At 39.6% G+C, this 16,865-nt stretch overlaps 1 protein-coding gene across 1 annotated transcript; it reads left to right on the top strand.

Moving 5' to 3' along the window:
- Positions 1 to 381: 381 nt before the first annotated feature.
- LOC149816746 (dihydrolipoyllysine-residue acetyltransferase component 5 of pyruvate dehydrogenase complex, chloroplastic-like) lies at positions 382 to 16,261 on the top strand. The gene is made up of 6 exons (XM_089987218.1): positions 382 to 1,431; positions 1,716 to 1,907; positions 2,499 to 2,586; positions 14,972 to 15,042; positions 15,151 to 15,234; positions 15,878 to 16,261. The coding sequence occupies exons 1-6, from the start codon at positions 484 to 486 to the stop codon at positions 15,980 to 15,982; spliced, it is 1,488 nt and encodes a 495-aa protein (XP_089843344.1). The 5' UTR covers positions 382 to 483; the 3' UTR covers positions 15,983 to 16,261.
- The last annotated feature ends 604 nt before the right edge of the window (positions 16,262 to 16,865 follow it).

Raw genomic sequence — 16,865 nt, 5'->3', positions numbered from 1 at the left:
TTATACTAGGTAACTCAAGTATTTATAATGTTTTCTGTTTCTGTTTAAAAGAAAGTTAGTTGGTACTTATTTTATATGAATTTGATAAAATTTTAATGCATAATAACTTAACTTAATTATTTACCAGGTTTTGAGGTATGAGTTTTCATCGCCATTATTCGCCGTCAAGTGATCGCTCTTTCTGTTGTTTTTACAGGACGATAGACATTAAGCGTCCGGCTGCCAGCGTTTTTGGTAGAAATGAAGGAAATTCATCCTGAAAGTGATAGGTGCGAAAATTATAAATATCTTACAAATAATTTTAGTTACCATTTTGGACTCAAATGTCAAGGACATATTAGATATTTAAAAAGAAATCGACGTAGCGTTACTCCTCTCTCTCTCTCCATATACTTGTGTGCTTCTTCATCTTCTTCGGGATCGTCGCGGCACAGAGAAGGAAAAGAAAGGGAATCGGAATCCCTCTTTCCTGAACCTTTCACCATGGCGGGCAGCGGCATCATCATCAACGCCAGGAACCCGAACGGGCTCTATCGTTCCGCATTCCTCGGAAATCCAACGCCCGACTCGTCCCTCGGCAGGAGAAGCCACTTCCTGCGTCTCTGCAATCGAAACCCCAACCCCAACCTTAACCGCGGGCGGCGCTGCGTCGTGGAGGCGAAGGTCCGGGAGATCTTCATGCCGGCGCTCAGCTCCACCATGACGGAGGGGAAGGTCGTCTCCTGGGTGAAGGTGGAGGGCGACAAGCTGCAGAAGGGCGAGAGTGTTGTCGTTGTCGAGTCCGACAAGGCCGACATGGACGTAGAGACCTTCTACGACGGCTACCTCGCGGCGATCATGGTGGAGCAGGGTGAGGTCGCCGCCGTCGGATCCCCCATCGCTCTGCTCGCCGAGACAGAGGACGAGATCCCGGAAGCGAGATCGAGGGCCGCAAAGGCCTCGCCTTCCTCCTCGACGCCGCCCCCTTCTTCTCCTTCGAGGGAACCGGAATTCCAGCCAGTGTCGCCGCCTCCATCGCCTGTTGCTTCGAGCTCAGCTCCGAGCCCTAGCGCATCGCTGCATCCGGCTTCAGAAGGGGGAAAGAGGATCGTAGCGACGCCTTATGCGAAGAAGCTTGCGAAGGAATTGAAGGTTGAATTGGGATCTGTTGTCGGGAGCGGGCCCATGGGAAGGATTGTCGCAAAGGATGTGGGGGATGCCGCTTCAGTTGCTGCTGTTTCTGCTGCGTCTGGAGCGCGCGTTGCTCCTGCTCCTGCTCCTGCTCCTGCTCCCGCTGCTGCTCCTGCTGGTAATGTTCAATTGGGGGCGACTGTTCCGTTTACGACAATGCAGGGTGCGGTTAGCAGGAATATGGTGGATAGTCTCGCTGTGCCGACCTTTAGAGTTGGGTACACCATCACCACCGACGCTCTTGATAGCCTGTACAAAAAGGTTTGATTTTCCTTCATTCTTCTTCTTGATCCTCTTCTCAATGGTAATGCCTAAAAAACATATTAAATATGGATTTCTGTTGTTGTTGTTGTTGCTTGTGGGCTTCAATTCTGTAAATGGGTATTGGTGTAGTCCTAATCGTGCTTATTGATGGTTGAATTTTAAATGGATTTTCACGTATATGTGAATTGGGTGATTATTGAGCGCAAAGAGGATAGAACTGTGGAAGAATTGATGATGCGTGTATTATTTAATTGGTGTAAAAAAGTGGGTGTTTTCAACAGATCAAGTCGAAGGGCGTGACGATGACGGCATTGCTTGCGAAGGCCACTGCTCTTGCGTTGGTTAGGCACCCGGTTGTTAATTCTTGCTGCAGGGATGGGAAGAGTTTCACGTACAATAGCTCCATTAACATTGCTGTTGCTGTTGCTATTGATGGCGGGTTGATTACTCCAGTTCTTCAGGATGCTGACAAGGTTAGTTGAATAACAAAAGCAGTGAGTTAATTGTGTCGCTAAATTGTTCACTTATCATTATTGGTCATCTTCATGAGGGCAATGCTTCGTGGGTAAGGAAGATTGTTGTGTGTGTTGAATTTTGGACCGGCTCCTATCCATGACCCTATCCCAAAATATTTTGGTGACCGTAAAATGGGAATTATCAACGCGCGGTATGGGCCTGTCTAGTTTTGTAATTTGCTCCTTTGTCTAGGGTTTTATGCCTTTCTTCATATATATAGCCACCTCCTTTTTGAGAGTTGGCGTACAAGAGTTTCTGGTGTATTGGGGATTAAGGTTTTGAGAACTCTGTATCTCACCTATGTATTTCCTTACATCTTGCTAGTGTATCTTTGCTCCGTGTTTCCTTACATCTTGCTAGTGTATCTTTGCTCCTCTTTTGCCCGTGGATGTAGGCCTGAGTGCCGAACCATGTGAATCTTGTGTCTTCTCTTGTTCTTGTGATTTGTTTTGTTTTCTTTGTGGTTTGCATAACAAAGATGAATAGGCCCGGCTTTGGTTTGTTAATGCTGATATATATCTGCTACTTACATTTTGTGGCTTTGCTAGGTTGATATCTACTCGCTGTCCAGGAAATGGAAAGAATTGGTTGATAAGGCTCGTGCAAAACAGCTGCAGCCACACGAATACACCACAGGTATCTTTTCACTAAATGCATCCCTCCTCCATTGCCTCCTCGAATTTCTTGCTTAAGGTTCTTGGTACTGTTTGGATGCATGTGGCTAATTTCAGTCATATTAAGAGGTGGTTCTGATTGAGGATGATGATAATCAGTATTTCTGGATAATGTTTTCAATTGTGTACTATATCCTTCTGTGCTGTTAGAGGGTATCTTTTCCTTGGAACATGTTTATTGTGATGTTTCAACAAATTTGCAATGTAGGTATGTGATGGCTGTAGATGTTGCTTGTTTGCTAGGATAAAATTCTAATGTGCTGCGACGATCTATTCCGTGACTAGCAATAGTCCATTCGAGCCTGCAGCTAGATTATGAACAGCATCTTTGAGTCTTCATGAGAACCGATTTTTAGTTGTTGAAGACAGTGATGATCCATGAGAGAAATTCTTGGTATCTTCCCATATTTTGATGGATTTGAAGACTACCAAACCATCCATCTGTCTCTGCCTCATAAAAAGTTAAAAACTTTCATCTTTTCCCGCATGATTAAATTAAGTCACCTTTATTCTCTATCAGCAACACTCATGTTCATCAATTTTTCTGCATCACAATTACCTGAAATGAATTCACTTGTAGGGTAAAGGTTGGCTGCAAAAGCTTTGGGACCCATACATGTACAATTGATTTCATATGCTATTCTAATTCCCATTTGCAACAAAGAGTTCAATAAATATGCTGCTCAAGGACATCTTTTCTGGATAATGCATTTAATCTGATTTTTCTGCAGCTTTGCAATGCATGCATGTTATGGCTGTAGATGTTGCTTGCTAGGATAAAATTCTAGTGAGCTGTCACTAGAAAATCTGAAACATGCAATACTCCCCTTGAGTGTGCAGAAAAAAGACTAATGAATACTACTTTGGGTCTGCATGAGAACTAGTTATAGTTCTTAGGAATCGAAGTTGCTTACTCTCCTAGAGGATATTAATTTTCTTAGTCTAAATTTGCTTTTGACATTGTCTCCAGGTCTAAAATCATGGATGATAAGAGAGTTGATACACCTGAGATTGCCAATACCAAGATGCGAATTGATGATGGAGAACTTATTAGAGCATTCTCTTATCTTTCAATTACTAGACCTGACATAACACACGTTGTACACATAACTAGTCAATTTCAGGACGCTCCACTTCTGTTTACATGAGAGCAATTTTGCATATATTAAGACTTCTCTTTCTCGAGGCCTCTTTCTGTTTGCTTCATCTTTAGATTTAATTGCTTATACTGATGCTGATTCGGAAGGTGATCCTAATAACAGACACTCAACTATAGGTTTTTGTATTTTTTTAGGTGAATCTCTGATTTTGTGGTGATGCAAGAAGCTTCATCAAGTGAGGCTGAATATCAGGTCATGATAACTACAATGATGAAGGTAGTTTGGCTCAAAAGGTTGTTGCTTGATATGAGAGTTCAAGTGATAGGAGCTTCCCACATGTGTTATGACAACAAGAGTGCGATCTATATTGCCAACAATTGTACTTTTCATGAGAGTACTAAACATATCAAAATTGATTGTCACTATGTTCCAAAGGAAGACCATTGATTTGCTTTATGTTATATCAAAATACCAGTTAGCAGATTTTTTTCATCAGACTTCTCGTTGCTCTCCCGTTTTCACTTTCTATTAGACAAACTTTCGGTTATTGTACCGTAAGTTTGGAGGAGTGTTAAAATTGCACACATATATATATATATATTATATTTATATAAATATATTTTTTCTCTTTATTTAATTTCCTTTTATTTATTTTTCTTTTGTTAACTAGGAATAAGAACTAAGGTTAGATTTTTACTTTTTTATTTGTAATTGAACTAGTCAACACATGTTGACTAGTCAAACATAAGAGTCGTTGGGGTCCCAACGACTCTATTTTGAGCCGTTGGGACTCCAATGACTCTATGAAGTCCTCCTCCTTTGTGTATAAATATGGGCAACCCCCCCCATAGTGTATGCTTCTTGCATAAAGGTCATCAATAAAATATTATTTATTTTTAGCCTTTTGTTCTTGGCCCTTGTGTGGGTTCTGTGAGTGAGCCCATTTGTGGCTTTTGGTGTGTACACTTTGCCATTGAGGCAAATCTTGGTGGAGACTTCCATTTCTTTACATAGGGCAAAACCTAGGTTTGAGAAACCCAAGTTTTGCTTAAAATCAGTTTTTACCGGACTTAAAAGGCTGTTTAGGTGACAAAAACCTGGTTTTCAAGTTTTTGGTCACCCAAAATAAAAAGAAAAAAAGAAAAGAAAAACTGGCTGGCCAACCACCATTCGAGAAATGGTCGCGGCCTGGTGTCGTCGAACCATTTTTCTATCAAAAATGAAAAAAATAGAAATCACCCTCCCTCGACAAACCAAGTCGGGAAATGGCTGGTCAAACCATTAAAAAAAAACCATTTATGGTTGGCCACCTGGGGTAAAAACACCCTCCCTCGATAAAGTAGGTTTGCAACCTAAGAGGGGTGGGGGGAGGGGTTGTTTTTTCACTTAGCCAGACTTTAATGAAAACCTAGCTAAGTAAAACAAAAAATTTTGCAATGTTGTAAGTTTTGTACCATATCACTTTAATGAAAACCTAGCCAAGTAAAACCAAGTTTTTGCAATGTTGTAAGTTTCGTACCATATCGTACGATATATATCATAACTATGGCCTAACTCGATATGATACACACTCGTATCGTGATACGAGTATATATCGTATCCGTATCGACTGTATCGTATGATACAACCCTGTATAGTACAATATCGTGCAATGCAAGGTATATCCTATGATACATGTCTAATGCACTTTAAAATTACCAAAACTCATTTTTAATTTTGGGTTTTAAAGACCTCCCACTTTATCATGTTCTCTAAAATGCCTTTGTCATTAAAACTTTCCACCCCACATTATCATGTCCTCCTCTGCCTCCAATTCATGATGTAGCCACCTAACCAAGAGGAAGATAATGTTAAAATATGTATTCGTATATACATACATATATATAATACCCGATAGGGGTATTTATGTCTTTTCACATAGTTGTTTTATAAAACAACTATATTTCTTTTAATTAGGTTTTTTTATTTTTTATTTTTTTCTTTTCTTATTTTTGTAATATCCAAAAAGGAGCCCCAGCATAGTCATTGGGAAATGTGACCGTTGGGGACTCTCAACGATTCCATTGGAGCCCCCTTTTGGGCTCTTCTTGAGGCCTTTTGGCCTTCCTTTTTCCCTTGATTCTTTGTATAAATAGGGGTGACCCCCTTTGTATATTTTTATGCTTGAGAGCTCTCTTTCTTTTTCAATAAAGAGACTTCTATATTTTTGCCTATCTTAAGGCTTGTGTATGTGTTGTCCCTTTGTGGACTTTGGTATTGTCTCTTTTGTTTGTCCATTGTAGGACATTGCTAGTGCTTATAGCACTCCTTGTATTTCCGCATATCTCATTACATGGTATCAGAGCCACTCGGTTCTTAGAGGAAGAAGCATGGTACGTATACTTTTCATCTATTGTCTCCCTACTTCTCACTTCTTGGTGGCATTATGGAAGCAAAAACCGATCTATCCTTCAAACTCAATGGAAAGAATTACATGATATGGGCATCAACAATGGAGAACAACCTTGTTTGTTAGAAAATGGTTTAATTCCGTAATGATAGAAAATGGTTTTACATCCTATTTTACTGATACTACTTTGTTTGTTAGAAAATCCAATGCAGGTATTGTCATCTTACTGTTGTGTGTGGATGACATGCTCATAACTGGTAGTGATTCTAAAGGGGCTAAGAGCATAAAATCAATTTTGAAAGATAAGTTTGAAATGTCTGATCTGGGTTTTCTGATTTATTTTTTGGGTATTGAAGTAGCATACTCTCATAGAGGGTATTTCTTATCTCAAACTAAGCTTGCCTCTAAGATTATTGACAGGTCAGGTATTACAGATGAAAAGGTTTGCGAAATTCCTGCTATAATCGAAGCTAAAATGAAGATTGATGATGGTGTTTCTCTTTTCGATCCTACTCCCTATAGACGGCTTGTAGGATCATTGCTGTATCTGAGTATTATCAGACTAGATATCTCTCATGCAGTTCATACTGCAAGCCAGTTTCAGCATGCACCAACATCAGTACACATGAGTGCCATCTTGCGAGTCGTAAGATACATAAAGGGTACTCTAAATAAGAGAGTTTTCTTGTCCTCTTCATCTGATTTAAAATTAATTGCTTATACTGACTCTGATTGTTGAGGTGACCCAAATAACCGTCACTCTATCACTGGTTTTTGTGTATTTTTAGGAGATTCGCTGATCTCGTAGAGATATAAGAAGCAACAAAAAGTGTCTCTATCCTCGACTGAAGCCGAATATCGTGTCATGACCATTACTACCATGAAAATTGTATGGATTCATCAGTTGTTAGAAGACATGGGGATCACAGTAGAAGGGCCCACCAAGCTGTGTTGTGACAACAAAAGCGCAATCTATATTGCTAAAAATCACACTTTTCATGAGCGGACTAAACACATTGAGATGGACTGTCACTATGTTCGTGAGGCGTATCTAAAAGGGGTAATAGATCTTCCATATGTAACGTCAGAATATCAGTTGGCAGACTTTTTCACTAAAGCGTTGTGCGCTCCGCGATTCAACTTCCTCCTTGGCAACTATCGATCATCCCCCCCTAAGTTTGAGGGGGGGGGGGTGTTAAATTATGTAATCAATCATGTAAACCAATATATATATATATATATAAACTCCGCCTGTGTATAACTGTTTAGTTATACATTGCCGGTCCCAAGCCCGGATAAAGGAGGAGGGTTGCGGTAGGCCTGTGACAGCCAGCATAAAAACTTAGTCATACCCTATGAATATGAACCAATATGAGAATTTCGTTGGGGCGTTCCCTACTGAGCGACGCGCTGTACTCTATAGGCCCGGAGGCAGTGATAAATGGGCAAGGGTTGCTAGGTCGTCGCCCGGAAGCGACGGTCGTCGCCCGGAAGCGACGGTCGTCGCCCGGAAGCGACGCGTCACACTGGCGCCCAGGTGTGGTGTCAAATAGGCAAGGGTTCCCTCACTTTGTTGGACGAGTGGGGGTAAAGAAGTTAGTCCAAGACCATAAAATTAGGTTAGCCACTTGGAACATAGGATCTTTAACTGGTAAGTTGGTAGAGTTAGTAGATGTTATGTGTAGGAGAAAGATTGATATTTTATGTCTACAAGAGACCAAATAGGTAGGTGAGAAAGCAAAAGTGATAGAACCTTGGGGATATAAGATTTGGTATACAGGAATAAATAGGAATATGAATGGAGTAGGGATTGTTATGAGTCGTGAGTTTATAAATAATGTAGTTGAGGTCCGTAGGAAGGGTGATAGGATTTTACTTATTAAATTAGTATTAGTTACGAATATTATTAATATTATTAGTGTTTATGCACCTCAAGTAGGTTTAGATGATTCCATTAAGCGTCAATTTTGGGAAGATTTAGATGGAGTAGTACATATCTTATGGAGAAAGGCTTTTCATCGGCGGTGACCTTAATGGGCATGTAGGCATTAGTAGGGATGGATTTGAGAGTATCCATGGAGGCTATGGTATAGGAGAAAGAAACGAAAGTGGAGAAAGGATTTTAGATTTTGGTTTGTCCTATGATATGATCTTAGCAAACACTTGGTTTAGGAAGAGGGAGTACATTTAAAAGTGGGGTTAATACGAGTCAGATAGATTTTTTCCTACTTAGAAAAAGAGATAGGGGTTGTTGCATCGATTGTAAGGTTATACCGGGAGAAAGTGTAGCTACACAACATAGTGTCTTAATTTTAGATCTTAGAATTAAACAATACCGCAAAAGGGATAGACATATGATAGATCCTAGAATTAAGTGGTGGGCACTGAAAGAAGCTAAACAAGGAATGTTTGTAGAGCGGGTAGTTAAGGAAGTTGATTGGTGTCTCGAGGAAGATTCAAAATCTATGTGGAATAAGATAGCGGGTGGCATGAGAAAGGTGGCTAAGGAGGTATTGGGTGAGTCTAAAGGCGGTGCACCGCTAGGTAAGGATACATCGTGGTGGAACGAGGATGTCAAATTAGCTATTAAGGTTAAAAGAGACTGTTATAGAAATCTAAGTAAAAATCGTGATAATGAGAATTTGGAGAAGTATATGATAGCTAAGAAGGAAGCTAAAAAAGTAGTTCGGAACGCGAGAGATAATGTATATAATGAGGTTTATGACAAGTTGGACACCAAAGAGGGTGAGAAGAATATTTATAGGCTTGCAAAGATGAGAGATAGGAAATCGAGGGATCTGGGTATGGTTAGATGTATCAAAGATGAAACGCAAAGGGTTTTAGTCAAAGATGAGGAGATTAAGGAGAGATGGAAAGATTATTTTGATAAGCTATTTAATGAAAGTCATGCTTAGGATCTTGGAGACTTTTCAATTCCTTTTCATGAGATGAATCGTGACTTCATGCGCAAGATTCAAAAGAAAGAAATTGCAGAGGCTTTGAAGAAAATGAAATCAAGAAGGGCAGTTGGCCCAGATGGTATACTTATCGAGGCTTGGAAATGCTTGGGAGAGAAAGGTTTAGAATGGTTGACAAATCTTTTTAACAAGATTTGGCAGACAAATAAGATGCCTAATGAGTGGAGGAAAAGTACTTTGGTGCCTCTATATAAGAATAAGGGTGATATACAAGATTGCACAAACTATCGTGGTATAAAACTCATGAGTCATACTATGAAACTTTGAGAGAGGGTGATTGAGTCTAGGTTGAGGAAGATTGTCATGATATCGGAGAATCAATTTGGTTTTATGCCTGGAAGATCAACTATGGAAGCTATACATCTTCTTAGACAACTTATTGAGAGAAATAGAGAGGAACAAAGATTTGCATATGGTTTTTATTGATTTGGAGAAGGCTTACGATAGAGTACCTAGGGACGTTCTCTGGTGGACAATGATGAAGAAAGGTGTTTCTCTCAAGTACATTAGTATAATTAAAGATATGTATAAAGGAGTAGTAACCAATGTCCGCACTTGTGGAGGGGTGACAACCAATTTTCCTATAACGGTTGGGTTACATCAAGGATCTGCTTTAAGCCCTTTCCTATTTGCTATAGTGATGGATGAACTTACGAGATCAATTCAAGAAAATGTGCCGTGGTGTATGTTGTTTGCTGATGATATTGTTTTGATTGATGAGTCTAGAGCTGGGGTTAATGCTAAGTTAGAATTATGGAGACAGACATTGGAAGCAAGAGGTTTTAAGTTGAGTAAGAGTAAGACAGAATACATGGAATGTCGATTTAGTAAGCAACGAAGTAGTGATGGGAGTGTAGTGAAGCTTGGTGAGCACGAAATACCGATGGATGATTCTTTCAAATATTTGGGATCTATCATTCAAAAGTATGGAGAAATTGATGGAGATGTAAATCATAGGATAAAGGTTGGGTGAATGAAATGGAAGAGTGCAATTGGAGTGTTGTGCGATCGTAGAATGCCATTGCGGTTGAAGGGAAAGTTTTATAGGACGACTATTAGGCCCGCTTTACTATATAGTACGGAATGTTGGGCTGCCAAGAGACATCATATTCAAAAAATGAGTGTAGCTGAGATGCATATGCTGAGATGAATGTGTGGAAATACAATAAAAGATAAGATTCAGAACGAGGAGATACGTAAGAAGGTAGGCGTTGCACCCATTGAAAATAAGATGAGAGAGAATCGTTTACGGTGGTTTGGACATATTCGACGAAGGCCTAATGATGCTCCAGTTAGAAGGATGGAGAAATGGGAAAATGTATTAGTTAAAAGAGGTCGGGGTAGGCCTAGGAAAACATGGATGGAGGTGATAAGAAAGGATATGAATGCTTTGAACCTCACCAAGGACATGTCATTGGATAGAAATGAATGGAGGAGAAGGATTCATGTGGAAGACCCATAATGATTTTCTTTGTTGGTTCATATCGCCGACCCCAATTGTTTTGGGATGAAGGCGTAGTTGTTGTTGTTGTTGTATATGTATCTACTTATTATATATAAAAAATATATATATATATTTTCTAATAGTAGTCGTAGGGGTAGTTTAGTCTTTTTATGCATGTTCAATTTGTTGAATTGCAATTTATTTTTGCAATTTCTTTTTCTTTTTTCCTTAAATCTTTTTTATTATTTTGTACAATGTACCTTACCTTGGGGGGGCCAACACACTAGTCGTTGGACCCCCTCCAACGATCACATTTGTGACCGTTGGAGGGGCTCCAACAACTATGTGTGGAGCCCCTCCCAAGGCTCTCTCTTGCCCTATAAATAAGGGCTTCTCCCCTTGTATTTGTATGGCTTTGAGTCAAAGCTCAAGCTCCTAATAAAGTTCGAATATTTATTTTTTATGCTTTTGGTGCATTTGTGAGAGTTTGTGATTTTGTGCTTTTATGCACAAGTGTTGTAAGTGTTCTTATTGTGCATATGTGCCATTCTTTTTCAAGAATAGTGAAGTCTTGATCATAGTATCTTGTTGAAGATACTTTCACAGCTCCTACCACTGATCATATGAGAGCTGTTTTGCGCATTATTAGATATATTAAAACTTCTATTTTTCGATGACTTTTCTTATCTGCTTCTTTCTTTTTAAATTTAATTGCTTATATTGATGCTGACCGGAGAGGAGATCCAAATATCCGACACTCAACTAGTGGTTTTTGTATATTTTTAGGTGAATAATTGATTTCTTGGAGGTGCAAGAAGCAACAGGAAGTTCTTCTCTTATCAACTGAAGCAGAGTATAGAGTCATGGCTATAACCAATATGGAACTGGTCTGACTAAGGAGATTGCTGGATGACATGGGTGTTCAAAGTAAAGGAGCATCACGACTATGTAGTGACAACAAAAGTTTCATTTACATTGCCAGCAACCGGACCTTCCACGAACAAACCAAATACATTGAGATGGATTGCCACTATGTATGAGAGAAATTTCTACACGACACTATTGATCTTCCTTATGTTCAGAATATCAATTGACAGATTTCTTTACCAAACCTCTCGCAGCTCCTAGATTTCACTTTCTCTTAGACAAACTTTCGGTTATCCAACCGTAAGTTTGAGGGAATGTGTTAAAAATAAAAATATAACATGTATAGTAACTAGTTTTTTTTTTAGTTTTTGTTTGGTTTGTATTGAACTAGTCAAAGCATTGACTAGTCAATACAAAGAGAGTCGTTTAGAGCCGTTGGGATCTTAACGACTTTCTATTCCCCCTTTTCTTTGTGTGTATAAATATGGGGCATTGCCCCCACTCAATGTATGAATTTAGTGTGGATTACAATCAATAAAATTATTATTTTTCCTCTTGTTCTTGAAACCAATTTAGTGGGTATTTGTGTGTGAACCCTTCTTGTGGTTCTTTTGAGTGTTTATTTCGGTATTTTTAGTGGAACTCTTTGAGTGTCCATTGTTGGTGATTTAGTGAACATCCTTGAAGGCGCTCGTGTTCTTACATGGTCAATACACCTTCAACACATTTAAAAAATGACCGAAACTTGTTTTTTTTATTTTTTTTGTTTTAAAGACCTCTTGAGGACCGACTTCCTCATTTGTGTAGAGGCCATTAGATAGGTATTAATGCACCCTAGGAGTTGTGAGAGTGATTTGGGGGATAATTCATATGTAAGGGAGAGGGCTTTTGCTGTTTGCTCAAGTGCATTTTCACCGTTTTTCCATTCAAGGAAGTAGGTTAAGGTAAAAAATCTCTATTATGGGTAAAATTATAATACTGCCCTCCAAAAAATTTCTGCCTCGGAGGCTTACACCTCCGAACCCTCACCTTACGGGCAAGGGCATTGTCCCTCTTCAACCCCCCGCCAACTTACCGCGAAGTTGGATCTGCGAAAATTAAAGATTTATATCAAGTTGGAAATTAGGCTTTACACTCCAACAAAGATGACATCATATGATCTGGCATGACAATGGGGCACTCAAGTAATGAGTGAAAAACGATTGAAAATCAAGTGCAACTATTACCGTAATATTTTTGTTTATCAAAGTCTAGAAACTTTGGGGTTATGTTATGGGTTCCATTCCGGAACCTAAATTGGAGCTCACAAAGATCGAAGGTGGACAAGAAAAGGCTCTTGAGGGAGATGCTCGCCTCAAAGTCATTGAAAATCATCAAAAGGAAGTAGAAGATTGCAAAAATCCTTGCTTGATTCATGAACAACGTCGAACTCAAGATATGTGCTAATATGGCTAAATTTCGTCAGGCCAATGAGGTTTGGTTTTTTATGAAGGGTATGTATACCCAAAAGGATCTTGCAAGAATTTATTTTTTGCAAGAAAAAATTAGAACCACCAAACAAGGTGATTCAAGCATTCCAGACTACTATAATGCTTTAAACCCACTATAGGATGAGTTGGCTCTTTTAGAGCCAAAATGGGTTGCTATGGAAGATGTCGAATTAAGACAAAAGCAAATGGAACAAGATAGATTGTTCCAATTCTTATATGGGCTACGTCCCGAATTTGAGCAAGTGAGGTCATCACTTCTCCATAGATCCATCTTTCCTCCTATAGAGGATGCTATTGCCGAGATCACCCAAGAAGAAACACAACTTGGGATGAGTAAGAATGTTGAAGTGCTTGCTGTTTCCAAACCCGACAATAATGTAAAAACCTACAAGCCCCCCCCCCCCCCCCCCCACTTTGGTAAACAATGAAACTACAATGGAGGAAGAAAAATGATTGTATGTCATCTATGAACTGGGTCACATTAAACCCGCTTGCCCAAAGCTCAATGGAACTTTCAAGCCTAAGGTGACCTCTCTTGAAGAATCTACCACCAAAGAAGATGAAGGCAAGAATGGTGACCTCAAAGAGACCCTTGGTCAAATATCCATGGCTCTTCAACAAATCCTTAAAGCTACTTGTTCCACATCGGGTGCGGCCATTGCATCTACATCATCACCCGGTACGTACTCTTGGATCTTAGACTCCGGAGCATCTTTTCATATGACCCCTCATGAAAATGCTTTAATCGATGTTTGCACCAATTCAAAAGGCTCTTGTGTTTCTACGGCCGATTGAACTTTTTTGAAAATTTCTAGCATTGAAACTCTAAACTCCAAAAATTCTCAAAATCTTTTTGTTCCAAAAGTTAGAGTGGTTCCAAAATTAAATTTAAACCTTTTTTCGGTCTCCCAAATTGCTGACCATGGATGTGAAATATCTTTTTCATCTAATGGTTGCTTTGTGCAGGATCTCTGGTCCGGGAAGCGGATTGGGCAAGGCCATAGGAAGGGGGACCTTTACTATATGGATCATCTAAACCTTCCTACAAATTATTTTTGTTAAAAGTATTGAAACTTGACATAAAAGGTTTGGTCATCCGAGCTATTTAAAAATGTATCTTTTTGTTAAAAGGAAGGAACTATAGGCTTATCTGCACAGGAAGAAGAAAGATGGAAGAGAATAGGGGCTGCAGAAGGTCACGAGTCCAATCCCCCCATGACTGCTCTATTCAATATTATATATGCTTAAAAAAATTAGGGTACAAAAATACCCTTTAATGAATAGTGAATATTACAATATAACACAACCTTGCTTATTTAATATTAAAGTTCATTGTTTTATGCCATTATTTTTTATTTTTTTTTATTTTTTGAGATTTTGGAAATTTTTTATTATAAATTATGATTTTTTATTATAATATACGATACGACACAATATGTATCTTATTTTGAGCCTGACCAATACGGGTAGCGATACGATACTTACAACATTCGATGATACTATCGTGCCCTTTCCTTCATTTACAGACAATCTGGATCCGTTTCCTAAAAAAACACATTTGGTGCTTTTCTTTTGTATGTAAAATCGTTATGATAGTGGCAGAAGTAATCAATACTGTAGATCTTGGTGATGGTGTGCAGACTTATGGGCCAAGTCTCGCATAGTGCAAATATGGGACCTGGCAGTCTGATCTGAATTAGAATGAGCACAAGCCAAGGTTGATATATGTTTTCCTGTTAAATCCTACTTGAACTTGGTCAACTTTTGACAAAGGACTCAATTTTGCCATTGCTTAATTAACAATGGGCTCAGCAGCTACTGAAGAAAGACAATGTAAGAGTTTTGATTTCTGAAGTATAGTTGTTTGTAAACAAACCATTCAGAAATGAAGAGACATGGAGAACCTTGCTGATCTATGGGTCTGTGTTTTAAGTCATTATTATTCTTTTTGTCAAATGGCTTTAACTACCTATGTGCGCACTATGCTGATAAGTCTTTATTATTGTTCTTTTTGTCAAATGGCTTTAACTACCTATGTGCGTACTATGCTGATGACACTATGTTCTGCTGCTCTTGCAGGGACTTTCACTCTCTCAAACCTTGGTATGTTCGGTGTAGATCGTTTTGATGCAATATTGCCTCCTGGAACTGTAAGCATCTCATAATTCTGCTTGCTTATCTGTCCACTAAGTCATTAACATGATTCATTTGCAATATTTAGAATATTGGACCGCTGAACTGAATTTGATTGATTTCAGGGAGCAATCATGGCAGTGGGAGCATCTGAGCCTACTGTTGTTGCGACTAAGGATGATCGGATTGGTGTGAAAAGCCAGATGCAGGTGAGATAATCTTCATTGCATGGAGTTGATTCTCCAATAGAATATCTCCACATAGTAGTCTTTAAGTTCCAAAGACTAATTGGGGACTCCACCCAATACCATATGACTATGTGCTATCCCTTTTCATCAAGTCTGTTAGCTGCTCAGCTATGTCACACTGACTCTTCTAACAGGGCACCACACCTGCACCCAGGTGGGTGCACCACTTAGACACAGCTTCCTTTGTGTTAGGTGAAGTCCACCACACTGAGGTCCATTTCTATCCAAAAGTAGATTCAGTTAACCCTAATCAAGTTTATTTTTATCTATATTATATATATAAATACATAAATGCACACACATACACATAGTGTTAACTTAAAACTGTTAGAACTTATATATATACACCCTCCCCGCATCCAAGTTTTTTTAAAGCGCTACATTGCCACATCCTCATCTGCTGCACCCGTACCCGCACTCACACCCGCACCCGCACCTATGTGACATAGCTGCTCAGCATGACCCCATCGCTCAAGCCCCATGCCCCACATGGACTAGCTTCCAGTTGGGTCTGGGAATTGCTTGGTCTGTGGGCAACTTGACCAGACATGATAAGAATAATTAACTGGTTACTCTGAGGTGATAGTTATTTGATTTTTTATAGGTGAATGTCACTGCTGATCATCGAGTAATATATGGTGCTGATTTGGCTGCATTCCTGCAAACTTTGGCAAAGATCATTGAGGATCCCAAAGAGCTTACCCTCTAGGTTCTTCTGTGATTTGATTGAATTGTTTGTGGTTTGTTCGCCACTCTGCCCCAGGGTTTTTTCTTTTGTGTGTTTCATCTTGACCTTACCTATTTCTTTTTTTTAGTTCTGGGTTGGCTGAGTTACTTTGAGGGCTTTAAGTACGAGATTTCTTTTTTTAGTTCTGGGTTGGCTTGAGTTACTTTGAGGGCTTTAAGTACGAGCCGCATGAATACCAGATTGATCTCTGGTGATTAAAGCAGAGATTTGAGGAAATGAAGCTGCATATTTCAATTCCCACGTGATGAGAAATGCCCCTCTCTCTCTCTCTCTATTGCCAGGAGCCCACCATGATCAAGTGGTCCTAATCTATAGTGGTAAAACTACAGTGCCCACAAGGGCTCCCTTCATCTGGTAGGGTCGTGTGAATGTCACCAAGTTGACGGGATGTCACAAGTTTGAAAGCTATGGGTGGTGTCCCTTGGCGCAAGGTCAGAGCTGGGTGTACTCTCTAGTGGGGAGTGGGGATCTCAAAGTTTTACCAACTGGGGCCACCTCATGTGTGATTGGCGAGATGAGGGGTGGTGCTGTTTCGCTTGGTTTGTCATAAATAACCTGGGAGAATGGACTGGTCTAAGATTCTTTCATCCATTGCCATCTTTTCCGCATAGACACTTGATTGTTGCGCTGTTGCAAGAATCCCTCCTATTTACGTCACCCCTCCATCAACATTTACGACTTGGCTAACATGAAGCCTTGCTGGTCTCCAGTCTTCGCTGTGTACAGAGTTGGAGAATGACTGAAAACTACAAAAATATGTTGGGACTCAGCCTTCTTATTGGCATGGGACTTGGAAGAGCCAAATAACCAATGCAGAAGGTTAAAAGATTTATAGTGTGAGGTA

The sequence above is a fragment of the Nuphar pumila genome, chromosome 14 (assembly GCF_984573655.1).
Source record: "Nuphar pumila chromosome 14, dmNupPumi1.hap1.1, whole genome shotgun sequence".
Lineage (NCBI taxonomy): Eukaryota > Viridiplantae > Streptophyta > Magnoliopsida > Nymphaeales > Nymphaeaceae > Nuphar > Nuphar pumila.
Note: the sequence above shows the minus strand (reverse complement) of the source record. Positions and strands in the feature narration are given on the sequence as shown.